Source organism: Hemicordylus capensis, chromosome 2 (assembly GCF_027244095.1).
Source record: "Hemicordylus capensis ecotype Gifberg chromosome 2, rHemCap1.1.pri, whole genome shotgun sequence".
Lineage (NCBI taxonomy): Eukaryota > Metazoa > Chordata > Lepidosauria > Squamata > Cordylidae > Hemicordylus > Hemicordylus capensis.
The window spans coordinates 179,729,946-179,750,480 of NC_069658.1; the positions used below are offsets into that span (position 1 = coordinate 179,729,946).

The 20,535-nt window shown below is 52.7% G+C and overlaps 1 protein-coding gene across 6 annotated transcripts in view; it reads right to left on the reverse strand.

The window, feature by feature from the left end:
• Positions 1–865: 865 nt before the first annotated feature.
• MAST1 (microtubule associated serine/threonine kinase 1) overlaps positions 866–20,535 on the reverse strand; it is a 128,824-nt gene continuing 109,154 nt past the window's right edge. For 5 of the 6 annotated variants that reach the window (XM_053294243.1, XM_053294242.1, XM_053294241.1 and 2 more), the window contains 12 exons: positions 19,472–19,637; positions 18,924–19,025; positions 18,480–18,602; positions 16,808–16,917; positions 14,147–14,310; positions 12,942–13,201; positions 9,900–10,103; positions 8,360–8,589; positions 8,061–8,183; positions 7,824–7,960; positions 7,448–7,638; positions 866–5,716 (listed from right to left, as the gene is read on the reverse strand). In XM_053294243.1, coding sequence (XP_053150218.1) covers positions 4,611–5,716; positions 7,448–7,638; positions 7,824–7,960; positions 8,061–8,183; positions 8,360–8,589; positions 9,900–10,103; positions 12,942–13,201; positions 14,147–14,310; positions 16,808–16,917; positions 18,480–18,602; positions 18,924–19,025; positions 19,472–19,637 — 2,916 coding nt within the window. In that variant the 3' untranslated portion in view covers positions 866–4,610. The remainder of the gene's footprint in view (positions 5,717–7,447; positions 7,639–7,823; positions 7,961–8,060; positions 8,184–8,359; positions 8,590–9,899; positions 10,104–12,941; positions 13,202–14,146; positions 14,311–16,807; positions 16,918–18,479; positions 18,603–18,923; positions 19,026–19,471; positions 19,638–20,535) is intronic. The other variant, XM_053294246.1, reaches the window with a different exon arrangement.

Here is a 20,535-nt window from a genome sequence, read left to right on the forward strand (position 1 = left end):
TCATGCTAAGACTTTGCTTGGATGTGTCAAGGTGTATATGTGTGTGGGGGGAGAGCAGGTAAGTTTGCTGGGTAGTAATTTATTTCTGACGTGACAGAAAGAAGCCTCTTGTAAAGATGGGTGCACCAGGAGAAGCCTTGGGTATGGGATGGCCTTGAAGTTTCCCTTTTTTATTAGGAACATTGTGCCTATGAAGGAATAAGCTGAGGGGTAGGGCAACCCCAGCACTGACTGCTTCTTTCGATCTAACCCAGAGTCTGAGAGATCAGGGTGGATTTTGTTGCTTAGTGAGTCAACTGCGCAGCTATGCGGACGCAGCCCCAGCCTGAAACAGATCCACAGAAACAAAACTGGCAGTGGGTAGTTCCTTGGCCCCTGTGGAGGTGACTCTGCCCTGGTTTCCTTGTCCTGGCACACAGTGCCGTGTGAGACGAGTCTCACGTGCAGAGTGGCGGCCTTGTTTGTAACACTAACCTCCTGGCACAACGCCCTGGCTCTTATGTAACCACCAGGCCGTAGACTGCTGGAGGAAAGCCAGGCCCAGACAGGAGGGAGGAGGCCTGTAGGCATAACAGGGGAAGTTGTTATAAAAAGCCATGTGACTTGAGCAGCACATGCTTGGGAGAAAGCGGCCTGGGCCGATGGAAACCTTGCTCTCAGGGCCTTTGGTTCTGCCTGAGGCCACTTTTCTTCTGTTGAGGATACCCCCCTCCAAATCCAGCTCTTCCTGCTTGTCTCTTCTTGGTCTGGCTTACCTTTCTGGATCCGGGATGTGTTGTCAGAGAATGTCCACTCTTTTATTGCCCCTCATCCCTCCACCCCACCCCACCCCCAGTCAGCAAGTAGGGAGAAGGTAAAGGCCAGACACGCTGTACAGGTTGGTTTATTAACATGACAATGATGCCTGCCTTCATATGCCTGGAAACACTTATAATGGCTCAGAGGAGACACTCGCAGTGTGGCTGTCAGCTTCCCATGTCCTTATGAGGGAAGGTGGGCTACCTACCTTTGCCCAGAGAGACACTGGCATGGCTGGGGTCCTTCACCAAGCACTCACATCTTGAGAGGTACAACACCCACAAACACCCCCCCCCTGCAAGACGGCCACACTGGGTGGGAGGCTGTACTACTGGGCTAGAGTCCACCCTGCCCCTTCTCTCACAGCTATGGGCCCAGCGGCTCTGGACCGGGGCAGAAAATAAGGATGACTGAAAGTGTTTCCCCTACACCTATCCCAGCTTGGTTAGGGATTATGACTCTCGGCTTCTCAAGGACTCACTGCGTTTTGTGGATTTGCATGGAGCACACTGTGCCTAACCATGCCCTAGATCTCATGGATTTGGGGAAGGGAGGTGGGGAGAGAGACTGCACATAGGCCAGGCAGGCATAAATTGTAACCCACCAAACCAAACACAGCCCATCAGCCATGTACTGTGGCTTGCCAGGGGCTTGACAACCCCATTCTTGCAGTCCCAAGGCAGGCAAGAGAGGGAGTTTTATCAAGCCCCTCATGAGGTGCATTTGGCTTGGTAGAGGGCCAGCTGATGGAACATGTAAGCCATGAGATCTCAAAGGAAGCTGATCTGACTTTCCCCTTAAACCTGCTCCAACACTATCTTCCCTGGCACCGCCAAGCAATGGGAGATCTGATGACTCTGGGTCCAGCTCTCTTAAGGACAACAAGTGACTTTTACCATAGGGTGGATGAGGAAGGATGACTTAATGAGTGTTGATGTAGGGATAGTAAGAATGGCATTTGAGAGGGAGGGACAAAGGAAAAAGACTTCTGCCATCAGCTGGTAATTGCATAGAGGTTATCCCTTCAGAGGAAATTGGACTGGGTGAGCACCAATGAGGAAGAGGCGAAGAGACAGAGTGGCAGCTGGACCAGGCGGAAGCTGCAGTGATGTTACCAAGAAGACCACGTTTGATATAACCCATTCCTAATGGATTAGAACCCATTCCTAATTGACATAATGTGATTATTCTATTGGTGGCAGGTTGTCAAGCCTTGGGGTTTGACTCAAGGTTTCAGCGGCTTTCTTTCTAAGGAGTGAAAACTCAAGGTGAGGGGTCAGGAGTAAGTGGCGGTGGGGTGGGGAGACTATTTTTATCATGCCCTAGACCTCATCCTTCTCCCTAAGAAAAAGGCTGTAATGCACACTGTAAACTGAAAGGGCTATAAAACCATGGGTGGATGGCAGAGTTTGGCTTGAGATCTTCAGCTGTTGGCAGTACATCATTATCAGACTCAACTCCTGAACCACCAGGCACCACTAAGCTCTGTCTGCTGCCCCAGCAGGTACCATATATCTACCACCCTCTACATCCAGCTCTGAGTTTCAGGAGACCTGGCAACCCTAGTCTGTGGACAAAACTATGTAACAGCTGGAGGCCTGCTCTGATGTCATCGTTGAATACCTAAAAATGAAACTCCTAATTCATTGAACCATCATGCATGATGACATCACTGCCCACAAACACTGATGACATAAATGCATCATTAGGCAGCATGGCAGTTTCATGCATTTTGATCATTTGGTAGCTGCAGGAGAACATCTCTCCAGCACAGGCTGCTGGCATAGCCACTGTGGGACAAAACGCTGCCAACCACACTAACTGTGTAGTGTCCAGTTCTTGCAGTCTTACTTTCATGAAGTGTGGTTTCACCCTCATGTTGCCCGCTCTTGTCATAAGTGGGCTAAGGCTTGCCAGAGTGGATCTGTACATTAAGGTACATGCATACAGAAAAAGGCCAGGAGAAGCCATTTTGTATGGCAGCTCAGAGGCTTGTATGCTCCTACTTCCGCCTAATGGCAGCCATACTAACTGGGCACCCTCGCTACTTTCTTTTTCACAAGGCTACATCTCACAGGTTAACATGCTGGGGCTGCAGGTTAGTTCACACATGGACAAGCTGATAGCGGGCCCCGCTGACAGCCTGGGTGGGAGAACCGATTGTTATAATGGGGATAAAATCAGTGCCTGGACAACAGATCACTGACAGTCCCATTTAAGCTGCTTTGATCTTTCCAGTGAAGAACAAAGATAGGAAAAAACAAATCCATACAATTTTGGAAATGGTTTTCTGTTGGGATGGCTGTCCAAAATGGTCTCCAAATGTACTTTAATGTTATGGTGCATCAGACTGCAATATTCCACACACCTCCACTTGGCTTTTGGAAATAAATGGGTTCACTAAGGGGCCTATAAGTCGGGAGCACAGCCTGTGCACAAAAAACAGCTCCTAGGTCCTAGCATGAGGCTGTGCCTGGCAGCCATCTGGAGGCTAAAATATTCAGTGACAAGGTGCAATTTTCTGCTTCCGGATCACTCGGAGGACTGAACAATCTTACCTTTATATAGGGCCAGAGCCAGTGTGGAGGCTGAGCTGAGAAACCCACCGAGGGGAAAAATCCAAATGGCACCCGTCTACTTCTTGATATGGCACACCATCCACCAGGAACTTCTCCAGTGCAAGTTCGACTTTCCGTGACGCTTGCTCAGGAAAACTTCATGGTGGATTGGTCAGAGCAGCCTGCCTCCCATGTCAAGTGGTTGCCTCATCTTGCCTTGGTGGTGAGGCTGCCTCTGCCTTTTGAAGAGCTGGATTCCAGGTGGCTTGTTCTATCCAGGCATCATCATCCTGACTTCATTTGAAACCGACTTACAAACACCAGGAACTGACAGAGGAGTAATTTGCTTTGCTAAAAATGCCAGTTTGATATTTAAATGGCTCACTTGTGGGGGTGTTTAACCAGAAAAATGACGAGATAAATCCAAGGCCTCACCCCAGGAAGACAGAAAGGAGGAATGGCTGGGAGGAGTGATGAACAAGTTGAGAGCAGTTGTGGTCGGGAAGGAGGGAGCGTGTTCACTTGTGGCTGCGGCAATGCCAGCCTGGCAATGCTTACCAGGCTGCCGGCGGGGTATGTGCTGTGCCATCACAGCTCTGCTGCCACCTCCCTGGTCTGCCCTACCCCAAACCCCAATGAATCAATGACAAATTCACATGGAGAGTTGGACGCCCTCTTTGCATGCAACCATTGCATGCAGATGCAACAAGAACTATAGATCGGGTTTGGGGTTTTTTTTGGCAATGTTGTGAATTAGCAAAATTGTTTGCATTCAAAATTTAGCTTGGTATATGTGTCCCAGTTCTAATAGCTTGCCCTACACATCCATTCCCCTTTTGTTTAATCCTACAGGGCCTTGGGAGTAGGTTTGGGGGAAGGGTGTGATCACAGTATTAACCTTTTCATGTATAGAGTAGTCTTGCTCATATATATATATATATTTATATAAATAATATAATATAATATATATAGAGGGAGATATGTATAGGTACTTTACAAGGCCTAACACCGGACATGCCATTCACAGGGGGATGGCCAAGGGAAGTGGGGGAGGGGGGAGAGGTGTCAATGCTTCTGCCCTTGGTATTTACAGGGAGCATAAGGACCAGAGCCCTCCAGCTCTCATCGAGGTAGGACCTCGCTACAATAACACCATCACCATCATCACAGAGGCTGGAAGGCAAAGACTAAGGAGGCGTGCTAGGAGTTGGTCCTAGGGGCCGGGACAGTGAGAAAGGCCACTCCCCCTAGCCTTCAGTGTGCAGCCCCCTTTTTTTCCAGCGCAGGAGCGGAGGGCCGGGGGGTGTCTCCTGCACACTTGCCCCCAGACCCCAACACAGGCACCTCTTCTTTCCCCCGTTTCCCCTTGGCCTCCGCTGAGCCTCGCTTCAGTCCATTTTTGGCCCCCTCTGGGCACAGGCAACTGGGCGTCTTAGCACAGGTTCCCAGCGTGGTATGCTCTTCCACCACTTCCAAGATCCACTTCTCCTTGGGTGAGCCAGCTTTGTCCTGGGAGGGCTGCGAGGCCGGCGGCTTGCCCGGAGGGTCAGGCTCTTGGCTCTCTTTCGGCTCCAGCACAATAGGGACAGGCCCCTGAGGGGCCACTTCCGCCTCGCCACTGCCCTTCCTCCCCTGCTCGTGCTCCTGAACGGGGCTCAGGGCTTTCGCCAGGGCTCGGTTTGCTCCCGCAAACGCCTCCTCAGTCTGCACCGCCTGGCTCCTCCTGCAGTCCCCAAGCACAGCTTCCAGTCCCCTTGCCTTGGCGTTGGTCTCCGTGGATGCTTCCCCATCTCCTGCCCCAAAGCTAAGTGGGGATTCCTGCCGGCCCAGGCGCCTGGTGGCAAGTGGCTTTGGAGCACCCGACTCGTTGGGACTCTCGCCATCGGACTCGGCCAGGCTGTGAAGGCCCGGCTCTCCGTAGAAGTCTTTGCGGTATTCAGAGTGGACCACTTCCAGGCTGTGCTTCCTCACCACCACCTTCTTCTCAGCGCTGAGCGGAGAGCCCAGTTTCTCCGCTGACTGCACCCGCTTCAGCAGGGGCGAGCGTGGGGGCTCAGCACTCTTGGGGCGGGGCCGCACCACAGGCGGCGAGGAGTGCAGCTTGGCTGGGAAGCTCTGGGTGGTGTTGGAGCTGCCCACAGTGTGGCCGGGCAGTGGGGGTGGCGAGGACTGCGTGGGCGAGGGCGTGTGCGCCAAAGGCGAGAGGGGGATGTTGCCTGCTGACTTGCAGCGGGCAGAGCGGTACTGGCGGTGCAATTTAGGGGACAGGCCATGCAGAGTACTGGGCCGCATATGGTGAGATGAGGTGGCTGGCGAATTGGGTGTGCTGGAGGCTGGGGAACTGCTCTGTGAGGAGGCACCTAGGAGGAGACAAAAGGAAGAGGAAATGTAGGCGGAGATGTGCCCGGATGAGGCAACGCACCGTTCAGGCCACTGGACAGGGCTGACACCTGCTCTGCCAGCTAGACAATGACACAGGCCTTCATCCTACAGTCCTGCTTAAGCCACTGTCAAGGGCCAGGGCATGCCCACATGATGAGGCCTTGGTGCTTTTTGATTTAAGCAGATCGCCACCCCGCTATCCTTTGCCACCAGCATCTGTCTTATGCAATCTCCATATTCAAAGGCAGTGCAACTCTGGCGCTCGGGGTAAGCCTTCAAGCCTCACTAGTAGACTTCCCAGGGTGATCTGTCTGGCTGCTACTGGAAAGAAGAGTGCTGGGGCACGTGGTTTGATCCAGCACTTGATTTCATCCAGTACAGGAAAGAGACCACTCCGATCACTTGGGCCACCATCTTCCATGTGAACTGCGCCACTGGCTCTGATTTCATGTTCCTCCCTGGTCTGCCATGTGCACCTGCAGGCAGTGGCGTAACGGGGGGAAACGGCGCCCAGGGCAAGGTCTGCCCCTGAAATTGCGCCCTCCCCCCGCCCCCCATATACCTGCGCCGGCAGCCCCTGGAGTGAGCACGGTGGTGGCGGGCAGTGGCGGCGATCCGAGTGCGGCAGCGGTGGCGGCGGATCACCGGCCGAGTGCGGCGGTGGTGGCGGCGGATCGCTAGCCGAGTGCAGCGGCAGTGGCGGCGGATCGCCGAGTGCGGCGGTGGCGAGCGGCAGCGGATCAATTCGCATGCCGAGTGCAGAGCGACGCCAAGGCCTGCCGTCTGGCCCGGCGTCGCTTCCCAACTGTGAGGCGTGCCTGCGCAGTTCATTCTATGGCGTCAGTGTCGCTCGGCTGCACTCGGCGGGCGAATCGATCCGCGGCCGCCCGCCGCCAGCCACCGCCGCACTTGGTGGCGATCCGCCACCACCGCCACCGCACTCGGCGATCCAGGGGGGGGATGCCACTTTTTGGCGCCCCCCACATGACCCACCGGAGTGGCGCCCAGGGCACCTGCCCTGCCTGCCCCCCCTATCGTTACGCCCCTGCCTGCAGGGAATCATCACAGACCGAGTGACAAGAGCCCCTGTGTGGACCCTCACTAGGCAATGGGGAAAAGGATGCTTAACAGCAACCAGGACCCAATGCCATCACTTTCCAAGGGAGCTAAACTTAATGAGATCAGGAGTCAGTCTTCCAAGTTTATCCCAAGCTCCCTTTTAGGGGACAAGAAGAAAGAGCATGCAAGGGTGCCAGCCCCTCTTCCCCATTCAGATTTCTCAGGAGCAGACGGCACCTCCCATCCCCCTGGCTCTCCTCTCCCTTGCCCACAGCTGTCCTTGTCCTCAGATGGCCCTTCTGTCGGTCCCTGATTTCTGAGATGTTCGGGGCTCTAGGACCCATGAAAGGGCCTTTTCGGTTGCTGCCCCGCTCCTTTGGAACTCTCTCCCTCTACAGATCTAGCTAGCACCAATCGCTATTGAAGACTTTTCTTTTTCGCCAGGCCTTTACCCTGTAGTTCATTTTTCTGTTTTCTGGTAGTTATTTTAGTTCTTTAATAATTTTTAATTATTGATGTAATGTAATTTTTAATGTCGCCTGTTTGCCTGTTGTTGTGCACCGCCCAGAGTCTTCGGAGTGGGCGGTATATTAAATGTCTCTAATAAATAAATAATTAAATTAAATTAAATTAAATTAAATTAAATGTACCAAGGTAGGCAGAGTCGGGAGTGGAGCGCAGGCTCTGGGTGGGCGAGCGGGCACCCAAGCCGTGGGTGGGGGAGCCAGGCAGACTGTCACTAGAGGACAGGGAGCGGTTCAGAGACGACAAGCTACGACTGGTGTGTAGCAGGTTCGATTGCTTGGTGATCTTGCGGAACAGGGAGCTGCGCTTTTTAGTGCTGGCGAAGGAAGAGAAGATGGAAAGGGGTTAACCCAGAGGGGGTGCAGCTGGACTCTCAACACACCGACTGCTCCCACTGCAAAGACTTATATACCTCTTTACAACAAGCGGCTGACACAGAACGAATAAAGAAGACAGGAGGAGGAACCCCTTCCCCGCTCTGTGCTCCTCCGCGCCTCTCACCTCTCCTGCCCTTCTTTGCTGGTACTCCTCTTGTTCCTCCGGGCCATCTTGGACTTGTAGCTGCTCTTGCGGGCCGGCCCGATGCGGATGGAGGTGTTCTCGAAGGGCGTGGTGGTCACCATCACCTTATTGCCACTCTAGGGAAGGGGAAAGGAGCTGGCTGTGGGACGGGAGCAGAAGCCCATCTCCCCCAGTCCTCCAGACTCAAAAATGGCCGCCGGCCCCGCTCACACTCACCTTCAGGATGAGTTCCACCACCTCCGTGTGCACCAGCCCGTGCACTGGCTCCCCGTTGACGTGGGTGATGAGGTCCCCTGCGCACAGCCCTGCCTCGTGGGCTGGACCCCCTTCCTCCACATGCTGCCAGGACAGGACACAGAGATGATCTCAAGGCGGGCCGGACCTCTTGGCCCACAGCACACCTGCCTCCGTCCTGCCCGCAGCACTCACCCCATCAGCAACGGGCAGGCAGGCGGGCGGGCGGAGCTCTGCTAAGCCTCCCCTCCCCAGAATGCCCTCCCGCCAGGCACGCTTACCCAGACAATGTGGTGTACACTATAGACATCACTATCCCCCATGTACACCCGGATGGCGCGCAGCGTGAAGCCATACTTCTTCCCCGAACGCTGGATAGTGATGGGTGAGCGCAGACTGGTGACAGCTGGGGAGTAATCCCGCGATGGGGAGGAATCCCGGGACGATGGGTTAGAGGAGAGAGACCGGGGGGACATTGGGCTGGCCAGGGGTGAGCTACTGTGCTGTTCCACTGCAAGGAGAGGAAGAGAGGGTGAAAGGGTCAGCAGGAAGCCCTCCCCAGTTTCATGGGAAAAGCACCCAGCAGCACCTTTGGCCTCCCAGAAGAGGAAACAGAAGCCCGGAGTCCTAGCTCCCAGCCTCCCCTGCTCTCTGCAGGCAGCCTAGCTTAGCCCTCTGAACTCCCACTTCAGTCATTTCCCAGCACCTGTCGGCAGCAGGTAGAGAACCTTGTACAGTTAGGGAGATGTCTAGGGCGAATTTGAGGGCTGGGACTCTGACTTTGGAAGCAGCACCCTAGGGAGGGTGCCTAGCAGGGCAGAGCTAAGTCTCTCAGAGATTCTTCAGGCAAATGAAGCCTGGTGCACGGATCTCTAGTCGGGAAGGCCAAACGGCCCCCAGCAGCGGCCCACCAGGGCGGCCTTTCTCTGTTGCCCCACACAGTACACAGAATGGACCACCGCCAGAGAGAGGCAACGATCAACGTTATCAATTGTAGGGCACAATTCCAAGCCACAGAGGGCGGCATCTGGCACAGAATTGACCTTCCTGAGAAATTCCAGCTTTTGTTTCAAACAAACACAAGTTTCTAGGCCTTATGGCTGTGAAGACATGCTTGACAGCGTGTGTGGACAATCGCTGGTGAAATCCTCAGCAGCTGGTGGTGGAATGGATTCATCCGATTTCCTGTAGCTGGGGGGGGAGGGGAGGGGCTCCAGTGCCCTGCACAGCTCCTTGCCTCTCCCCAAAAGCAGCAGAAGCAGGACGCATTATGCAAAACAGAAGAAACTGCAGAATAAATCATGCAAAGGAAGAGACATCATGCATTTGCATCATTTAGGCAGGGTTGCAGGGTTCCCCTTTTCCCGAGGCAGATTATTTTGATTGCAGAAGACACACAGCCCCAGCAGCGATGTCAGAAGTACTAGCGGGGAGGTGGCGCATGCGGGGCAGCAAGGCACAGGTTGAAGCTGGACCATGGAGCATTTGCTCCGATGGGGCTGGGGCTGGATGGCCACTGAAGGTCACTGGACAGTTGGGATCATGGGGCCGCCCATGGAAGCGGCCTGTCTGGCAGAAGGGGAGGGGGGGGAGTGGAACTTGCGAAGGACTGGGGGGTGGGGGTGGGGGGTTCAGCAGAAGGTGTGGAGAACAGCCGGGGGCTACTGGTGGGGGTGGGGTGGGGTGGGACTGTGAGGGTTCCGGGGGGGGGTCAGGCTTGAAACAGGGTTCAGGAGGGAGAAGCCATTCCTAGGGGTCAGTGCTGTGCCTGCAGGTGTGGGGGCCGGTGTGCAGGGGGGGCAAGAGGAGGAGGGCCCGTACCTGTGGGGATAATGACGGACAGCGCAGTAGCGGAGGCAGATTTGATGACCTTGCCCCCTGTGCGGGAGCTGCGCTTCTCGGCCGTGGAGTCCCCTGAGAGCTGCTGGTGCCGGGCCCGACGCAGCACCAAGTCATTGGTAGCTTTGGGGGCTGATGGGTCCAGCTCCTTTGGGGGCTGTAGCTCACCCGCTTTTGATTTATTGCCTGGTGGGGAGTGGAGAGAGAGGGAGGGATGAGGAGGACTCCAGCCCTGCGTCACAGGACCACACTCCGGGCACCCCCACTGTCACACAAGGGCCACAGGGCAGGGAGGCCCGGCCACCAGGGACGACTGCCCACCACCCTCCGGGGGATGTCGGGTGCACCGCCCACCATGCACCGCGGCGGCGCTTCAGACCCCTGGCAGGCCCCACCCACTCTCAGGGCCAATCTGCCCACCCATACCTTCTCAATACCAAGTGGGGGCGGGGGGGGGAGATGGGGGATGTGGTGGAGCGTCCAGTGTACCCCAGAGGAGCTCAGAGGCCCAGGGCCAAGTCCTAGCTGGCCACCAACCTCACAGGAACAGGGCGAAAAGGGATGACAGCATATGATCGCCTGACACTAGGAACCCCTCAAAGGGCGACACCCCCCCGCTCTTGCTACCAAGCTGCCTGCCCTGCTGACTGGGCACACCGAACCTAGATCAAACTCCTGTGGGCAGTTGGGCGGTGTGTGTGTGTGTGTGTGTGTGCGCATGCGCAGAGCTGAAGCTACCCAATCGGTTGCTTGGGCTACAGGACTCTGCCACACTACCCAGGAAATCATGACCGCTTCCCCTCCAATGGCTGACTTTAGGATGCCATGCAAAGGGATGGGAGGGTGCCCTCATCTCCCTCTCTCCAAGAAGGCCGTGCAGGAGCTGGGGGAGATCGCTTAGGCCGGGGCTGGATCCGGCAGCTGGCTCGGCACTGCCAGCTCAGGAAGCCTCCAGTATGAGCCCAGGCACTCCTGAGACCGTTCTGTCTCACTGGGCTGGATTCCTAGGGCTAAAGGACCTGTTGCATTCAATGCAGAGTCCTGCCCTGTGGTTTTTTGCTTGTTTAAGTTAAGGAGAAGTCATGGGGGTTCTGACCAGGCTTGAGACCACAGCACATGATCATGGGGGTATTTAACCCTGTCCTCTCATACCACAGTCCTGACTAAAATGTGGCCCCGCCAGCAGCCTCGGGAGGGAAGCACCCACTGACACCAATGGAAACTTCCTCCCCAGGCTAAAAACAGTTTCAGGGGTGTCTGCCACGACCGTGATGCAGCAGAAAATGGCATAAGACTCCCTTCTTGCATACCACAATCCTGATCCAACCCCCACCGTTGCTACTTACACAAAATCTACACGCAGGGACAAATTATGCATGGAACGTGTAGTTCAACCTACGGACACAACTTTTGTAAAACTAGGATTTTCAAGATGTCAGACGTTATAAAGCTTCTGAGAAGCCCCAGGTTTCAACCTAGCTCTCAGCAACAGGCCTTCCAATACACTACAGCTTCCTTCTAATACAACTCCAAAAACTGGCCTAACTGCAGTATTGACTCTTTAAGAAATCCTGTCATTTTCCTGTAAGTGCCTTTGAGCACTTACAGCTGACGTATCTGCTGCTGGGGAGGGGTGAGGCCAGGCTCCAGAAGCACAACAAAAGTGTCAAATGAAATGATGGAGGAGCAGGGCCAGTTGTGTGTGGACAGGGATCAGCCGACACAGGAATGTGTAGGGCTGCTTGCTGACAACGCTTTACCAAAAGATGGACATCCCCCCCCCGAGACACACCTTTTATACTTGGCATGATACTGCCCCCACCAGCCCTGGTCCTGTGCCAATGGTGTGAAATCCCATCCCTACACAATGCAGACGAGAAAGGAAGCCTTTCTGCCATTTATTTTACCAGGGAAAATATGCACTGCTAGACTAGAGAGGGGGAAGGTTACAACTGCCAAGGAACTTTTTTTTAAATTTATTTTTTAAGAGCAGGGGCAAGGGAGATTAACAAAATGGTGGAGTATTGTGGATGGAAAGGGACGTTCTCCACTTTGCAGGAGGTGTTTTTTTTTTAAAGGGCGTCATGAGCACTTTTTCAGTTCCGTGGCACAGCTGGGCAGCAACCATGCTCTAGCATATAAATAAGCCGTTGCAAAATGCCACAAGAAAGGGAGACGTCATTCTGTCAAGGCCATCCCCAACCATAAAATAAAGCAAAGCAGCCATTTCAAAGGGGAGACTGTAGGTGTCACTAAAGGTGGCAGAGTGGGAGACAGATGGATTTGCCCCCAGGGGCAGAAGCTACTGGGAAGTTCTCTTGTGAAAGCCCCATTGAAATGACAACACAGAAGCATGGCATTGGAGGGAAGGAGTCACGACGTTTTGATCCCCTGCCCAAGACACCGAAAGATTTGATCCCAGGCCTCTATCAAACACAATCAGTCAATCCTACCGTGATGCACACTCGCGACTGCAATAGGAGTGGTCCAAGGGGATAGGAGGCAAGAGCCTGCATTTTCTCGGCAACAAAACATCGCAGCCTGAATGTTGGGAAACTGCAGTTTCCCTGCAATAGATGTGTTTACTGGAGGGAGGGAGAGACATCTGGATTTCCTGCAGCTAACAATGATGCATTTATTGTGCAATAAAACCATCTACCGGAAAGGCCCTCAGTGGCCAAACAGATATTTGAGATTTGCATTGAAATGAAACCCAAGTGACTGGAACTGCTCCGTGGCCATTCAGATTATATGGGGCGTACTCGCTCTTCCTCTTCTCCACCCTCCCTCCCCAAGAGGTACACGAGAATGCCATTCTCCTCCTCGTTAAGAGGCTGGGAAGGAGAGAAAGGCTTGAAGAGGTTAAAAAAATAGGTGTCAATGACCCTAAACCTGTTTAAGTCATAACACAGACACATTTTCTGTCACAACCGTTGGGCCTTTGACTGCGGCTTCTTCCCTCAGCCTCCCAGAGCGAAGGCTTTCTGCAAGAGGTCATCCTGCCTCCCTTTGGCCAGTGCTCACCTGCCTCAGCCTCTCCAGCGGCAGGACACTGCCTGGCATCTCCTGCTGCTCCCTCCTTGCCTTCCGCCTGTGGGGAGGGCCCTGTGGCTCCATTCTCTGTGGGTGCCCTCACAGGCCCCTTGGCAAGAGTCTCGTGGTCGGTTTCCAGGGGCACAGCAAAACGGCTGGTGTCCATCAGGGCTGAAAAGCGTCGCCGTGCACCCAGCGGGGGGCTCGAGTCGCTCTCTGTGTAGGACGACTCCGAGGCTGAGAGACGCTTCCTGGGAGAGAGAAACAAGCAAGCTGACTAGGCCCCAAAAGTCTCACAGAGTCCGGGCCATGTCAAAACATGGGCTAGGGCTTAATTTGAATCAAACCTCATCACAACACAGCTGCATTAACACTAATCGGTAGATTGATCAACTAAAGCTTTAGCTGAGTCAATTGGTTTAATGATGGCCTTTCCCCTTGACCATGGATGATACCTTTTGCTTAATAAACCCATATGTGACCTCACACTTCCTTCAGTAACCCGAAACAGGCACTTACAATGATGTTTTGATAATATACAACTATATTTAAATTTAAACAATTAGGTTATTGGAGAAGAAGGTGGTGCCTGTTTAATCAGTTGGGAGCCCTAGTGTTTGTAGACAAATCCCTGCGACATATGAAATAATGTTAAGGAAGGGAGTTCCTTTCCCTCACACACTGACCACCAGTTATGTTCAACACATATACAATTTGTATGCCGTGTATGCATGTATAGATCATATACTGTCATTTATACATTATGTTCAAAGCATGTACAGTAGCATAATTCCTAACTGTATGCTGTATTTGAGGAGGCCTGTATCAGGTTCACTTTTAAGTGTATAATTATTAATACAAAAACATGTGCACATGTACAGACTTCGGTATGCACACAGAACATAAGGTCTGAATAGAGCTTGTGAAAACCTCAAATCCCATTTTCAGAGCTGGAGACAGAATGAAGGAACCAGAAACCCGCCCGCCACGCCAGCCTCCACGAGTGTTCTCTCTAACAGGGATTCCCAGATGTTGCTGACTACAACTCCCACAATCCCCACTACAAAAGCCCTTGCAGCTGGGGATTCTGGGAGTTGTAGTCAACAGCATCTGGGAATCCCTGTTAGAGGGAGCACTGGCCTCCACCAAGTCTGGGAAAGAAGCAGGCACTGCAGGTTGTGCCGAGCAGAACTCACATCTCTGGGGAGTTGGTGCGCCAGCTCTTGTCTCGGAGGGTGAAGCTGCCCAGGCTCTCCCGCTTGCCCAGCTTCTCGTCTTTGTGCTTGTTGCTCTGGTCCCGCTTGGTGACACTCGGAGTCTTCTGCTCATGCTGGGACAGGTGCTCCATGCTGCTATACACCTGGGGAAGGGGGAGAAAGGCACGGGATGCTAAGGAAACATGTCCTGTGGACTGAGCAGTACCGAAAGACACGCATGCAGAACCACATGAGGGGTATGCAGTGAGTGAACTAGGGACATGCACGGAACCGCAGAGGCGTGGTCCAGCGCTGGCGGGGGTCTCCCTTTAATGGCGGGGGGTTGTACTTACCCCTCCCGCTGCTTTCCCCCCGCCAGCGGGCGCTCGTGCGATTACTATTTCCGGTCTTTCGTGCAAACAACAGGAGCAGGGAGGAATGCTGCTGCCCCCAAATAATTTCCAAAAAATGGAGCGCCAGCAGGGGGAAGCGGTGGGAGGAGTAAGTGCAACCCCCCCGCCTTGAAAGAACCACCCCCTGCTGGACCGCCGAACTGGGCCACGTTTGAACCGGTTTGGAGGCCTCTGTCATGGCCTCCGGACCGGTTCATGCACATCCCTAGAGTAAACAGTGCACAGGGTTTGCCCTGTCTGAATGACATTTTTGGTGTCATTCAGACGGCACTCCCCACCCCCAAAAATTCACCAGGGGAATGACGGTGTTCGAAATTCTTCCCCCACCCATGGCTTCTCCCCTGCAAATGCTGCCTTCCCAAGACCATTTCAAACAATTTCACTTGCAGGGCTTCCTCCCCGTTTTGGAGCCTGGCTGGAATAAAAAATGGCCTAAGGAGAGAAGGGGATGGGACAGGAGGGGTTAGGCACCCTTCCGTCCCATCAGCTCTCCCCTCCAAGTAGACCCTGCCTGGACATTACAGGCAGTTCCACCCTAAGTCCCCTTTAACATAGGACTGGGCTGCTGATGACACTTCTGCACCAACTAGAGTTGCCCTGCCCCCCAGAATTCTGGGTTTCACCCGGATTTTAAGCATCTCACCCGGATTGCTTAGCCTACCTGGATTCAACTGGATTTCAGCTTTCATTACCCCCCCCCCAAAAAAAAACCCCCTGAACTCTAGCCTTTGTAGAAATGGAGTTATGGAGCAAAACGTGATGTCACTATTCTGCTCAACCACTGGACTTGGATTAAGGAGGTAGCACAGGAGGCTTGATGGAAGCATTTCACTTTCACAAGTACAGTAATCCCCTGAGGAATGTTGCCTTTGGTTTTTATATCAGCAGGAGATCTCTATCGGGCAGCTGAGAGGCTAGTTTGCTTTTGATGTAAATGGTAGCCCGCCTGCCTGCCTGCCTGCCTGGTAGCCTGCCTGCCTATCAGGCTGTGTATTGTAATGTTTAAGGACTTCCTTGGCTTTACGTTCAATGCATGCAGCCTTGGTTTCAATCAGATCTTCTCTCAAAAAAGTGTGTACAGAATTGCAGCCTTAATTAAAAAGCTGTGCTTTTTTGTTGTTGTTCTGTTGCTGCTGTTAATATGTCAAGGGAAATGGTCAAAGGTATCTTCCCCAACTATTGTTGGCAGATATCCAGAGCACATACAAGTCAACTGGAAAGTGCAGCCGCTAATTTGTATATGCAAAATTATTTTCAAGCCAATGTACATAATATGCAAATTAGGCACCCAGATTTGGAAAGCCAGAATATGGCAGCCCTAGCACCAACATACATACATTTATCCTTTCCCTACAGAACTGTGCTGAGCCTTATGCTCAGAAAGCAATTTAAGTGGGCACATGTTCCATTCTCTCTATATGCTTTATCATTAATGTGATTAATAACAGTAAGTTATTGAACTTGTGTCCGATCACTGTGAACGTGTTCATTCAGAGTGGAGGCAGGAGGAGAAGACTGGCTCCAGAGAGAAGGGGGAGATGTCTCAGTCACAACCCACATCTAGTCAAGAGAGGAGAGCTGGACTTGCGGTAGCAGGCATGACCTTTCCCCTTTGCTAAGCAGGTTCCACCCTGGTTTGCATTTGATTGGGAGACTACCTGTGAACTCTGCTATAAGATATTCCCCTTAGGGGATGGGGCCGCTCTGGGAAGAATACCTTAGGTTCAAGTTCCCTCACTGCCTCTACTTTGGCATCTCCAAGATAGGGCTGAGAGAGACTCCTGCCTGCAGCCTTGGAGAAGCCGCTGCCAGTCTGGGTAGGCAATGCTGAGCTAGATGGACCAATGGTCTGACTCAGTATATGGCAGCTTCCTATGTTTCTCTTATGTTTAAGTATTTATTCAAAGAACCTGCCTCCTAGTGGATGGATCAGAGAGCACCCCAAAGCCCCGGATCACTGGAGAACGACCACTAAGGAAACAGAAATATTGCATTGCATTTTCCAGTGCTTAAAACACACATTTTGTGGTAATTCTTACAATAGCCCTCACAAGTAGGCCAGTACTCTTCTTCTCATACTGGCAGCTGAGGAGGGCTGAGGCGGAGAGAGAACAGTGGCTTGCCTAAGCTGCAGTGAGATTTGAACCTGGGGCTTCCAAGCTTACACTTTACAGTCACTGCATCATATGCCAGATTTCAGGGTTAAAAACAACTGCATGAAATTAAGTGCAGCAAGAGAGGACTCCACCTTGCTGAATCTGGGAGAGCAAGATGAAAACTGCCGTATCTCGACTGGCTCGTCTTCCGTTGTGTCGTCTTCATCATACGAGTTGATGTGGTGGTAACGATCAGAGCGAGCTGGAAAGAGAGAGGTTTGCTCATGAAGCTCAGGCAGATTTGGCAGCATGGCTGTGGTTCAGCTGCTGCCGTGCTGTCTCAGCCTGTCCCCAGCTGTTAGAAAAGGAATCCTTGGGGAAACCGCACAAACCCCAGCTGCCAGCATCCAGGCATTTGCATCTCTGCACCAAGGTGAAAATCCCCACTGTAAACAGGAAGGTAACTTAAAAAACAAAGATAACTGCATCTCAGAATCAGGACAAGAGACATTCCTGTACAAGTAGCCCTCACCTCCAGCGATGGCTCTCTCTGATGGCTGGGCCACAGAATGGTGTAACTAGCATGCCCCACTCTTCTCCCAGAATTCCACTAGTAATGTCACCTAAAAGCCACTGAGCTACCCAAACATGGGCACAAGAAGTCACCAAAAAATGTTACAACTAATGAAGATGATAAGAGAGCTGGTCTTGTGGTAGCAAGCATGACTTGCTCCCCTAGCTAAGCAGGGTCAGCCCTGGTTGCATATGAATGGGAGACTGGAAGTGTGAGCACTGCAAGATATTCCCCTCAGGGGATGGAGACGCTCTGGGAAGAGGAGAAGGTTTCAAGTCCCCTCCCTGGCTTCTCCAAGATAGGGCTGAGAGGGATGCCTGCCTGCAACCTTGGAAAAGCTGCTGCCACCAGTCTGTGCAGACAATACTGAACTTGATGGACTAATGGTCTGCCTCAGTATATGGCAGCTTCCTATGTTCCTTCCTATGATGATGATGATACTCCACATTTCAGCCAGGTTCAGTGGCTTACAATTTAAAATACACAAATAAGATACAAGCACAACTGAGGTATGTATAACAGCATCTTCTAGTCCCTGGCAGCTGATGTCACTGTCTGGATCCCAGAAGGTGCTGCAGAGGGACTCGGACACGGGCTGATGTGAAAGATGCCAGCCCAAAGAAGCAGCCCTTCAGTCACCATGCAGAGTCTTCTGCATTCTGGGAGCTGGTAGCGTAGGCCAAGTCCCAGAGGACCTGCCCCATGGCCAGTCTCAGCAGACAGAGCAAGGAAGCATGGGATTGGTTCTGTTTTTAGCCTGCCTCATCCTTAGTGGGTGGGATACAGAATGAAGTCTTACTGCACTATAAAATGTCACAAACTGATTCTACTCTATTCCAGCTAAACACCAACGTAACGCTGTTGCAATGACATTTCAGCCATGCCAATGCAAGACCCTTTACTTCCAGCCAAAAGGAGGTGCCCAATCAGGAACTATGCCGCTGGCTGCATGGACACAGTCCTCCCAAATGATGCTTGGGCTCAGTCGACTTCCTGAGGCCACAAGTTCTTGCTCTCCTCTTCCGATTCTGCATGTAACAGCATGCTAATAAGAGGCTGGTCCCCATCTGCGAGAGAAGGCACCCAAGGCTGTTCATGGGAAGCAAGAAGATCGCCTGTCGTGGGCCTCTAATCACAGGCCACTCGCTCACTAAGCCTTCTGGGCTGCAGAAGACAAAGCAGGCCACCCTCACTCCGTTTACTAAAAGCAAAACATTCTGGGGGAAAGCCGAGAGAGAAAGAACACTTGCTGTCAAAATAGCTGGTATCTTCCTCAGACTCCAGATGGGGGATGAACTCTGCTTTTTGCCTCAGGAGCCCATTCCAGTCCAGATCTTTGAAGAATGCATGCTGTTTCACCTCATAGGCGCCACCTGCAAAAAAAAGAAGACCCCAGCAGTGAAGTATGACTGCCCTCTGCTGGACACTCGGGGAGGAGCAGGTGGGCAGTGCTCTTGCCTAGCAATGTGTGCTGCTGCTGCTGCTGCCAGTCAGTGACTTCTGAGAAAGCGGGACACAGCCTGAGCACTGAGAGGCTGTTGACAGGGACATGCCATGGCTGCAGCTGGCCAAACATTTGATGTCACAGTCTGCAACATTTCGGAAGAACTAGGTTGCTGGGGACAAGCTGCCCCTTTCTCCTTCTGGACGGGACCATCTTGTAGCCCTGCCCCACCCCCCACCCATGTCTTTACCTGCCCCCAGGCGGAGAAGGGGGTTGGTCTGCAGGAGGCAGGAGATGAGATGCTGAGCGTCCGCTGGGAGCGCCTCCTCCCCTTCTGGCCACAGGATGTCGTCTGAAAGCAGCAGAGCAAAGACAGGCGGTTGCAGCTGGGTAGCAGAGGTGGCTGAGGAGGGGGTTGGTGGGCAGGACAGGTCTCGAGGCAGAGTTTATTCAACTTATTTGAACGCGGCTTAAATGGAAACCTTAGACTTGTTTACTGATAAACTGATCCATACCCCAAGCATTCTCCTGATGTGAAGAGAGAGTGGGAGGGCAAGCCACGGAATCTCTGAGCCCAAAGGCCGCTGGGAGCTGCTGACCCTTTGTCCTTGGTGTCACGAGGCCCTCCATGCAATCCCCATCTGAACTCAAACCACCCTGTTCCACCCCTTCTGAATGCCCAGGGAGGAGCAGGAGCCACCTCACCCCCTTACCCAAACCTAGAGAAAACTCTAAGACCTGGGAGAAATCATAGCTGGACTGCGGGACCACGGCAACCCACACTTGCCCTCCACGTACCAGTGATGACCTGGCCGAAGAGCTCCTCGGGAGTGTCTCCGAAGAAAGGCACGCAGCCCACCAGGAACTCATACAGGATGATACCCATCGCCCACCAATCCACTGGCTTCCCATAGCCTTGGCGGAGGATCACTTCAGGAGCAATGTACTCGGGGGTCCCACACACCTGTCAAGACATAGGGGCTTCATTCAGCAAGCTCAGGAACTGGCCCACCCAGTTTGCCCACCTAAAGTAACACTTACATGGATCAGCCCTTTAGAGTCATTTAGTGGAGTGGGGAGTACTGGATGCTTTCCCATGGCTGAAGCTAACCAGGTTTGCATCGGATCAGTACCTAGATGGAAGACCACCATGGAAGGCCCTTCCATGAGATGAGGTGAGGCAGTCAGGTAGCAGATTACTGGGGCTAGCAAGTTGGCAAGGTTCCCTCCTGTCCCCACTTTAAAAGAAAGGGAAAGAGGGGAAGGAGGGTGTGCATAAGGCCTCTGGCACCCTGCCTCAGGCACACAGAGATTTTGAGTTGCCACTGAAGACTACTGGGAACTCCATGAAAGAAGCTCTGAGCTTTCCAAACGGAAGAGCTGGATAAATACATAAGAATAAGCAAAGGCATGTAAGTGCACACTATCTAGTTGTTGTTGTTTTTTGTTCTCTACAGTTATTATGTGCTTGTTATTCTGTTCCCTCAATAAATTTAGTCTGATTTTTTTTTAAAGTGTCTAATATTTTACCTGGTTGCATGCAAGTTTCATGACCTCTACTTGGTACATTTTAGCTCAGCAGTCTTCTGAAAGGTACTGGAGGAACAAGGATATCTGTTCCCTCCAAAATAAGGATAACTGGCCACAAAAGCTTCATAATTCAAGATGCAGATGGATAAAACCACAATTGTGTAAGTTGTATGCCTGAAAGAATCAAGCTTCCATCTTTCTTGATCCAATTGGGCAGTGTGAAGAACACACTTCCCCTTTTCTAGGAAAGTATCCACCAGTATTGAATTTGGATCCTTGTTGGTTGGTTGGTTGTGCCGTCAAGTTGATTTCGACTCCTGGCGCCCACGGAG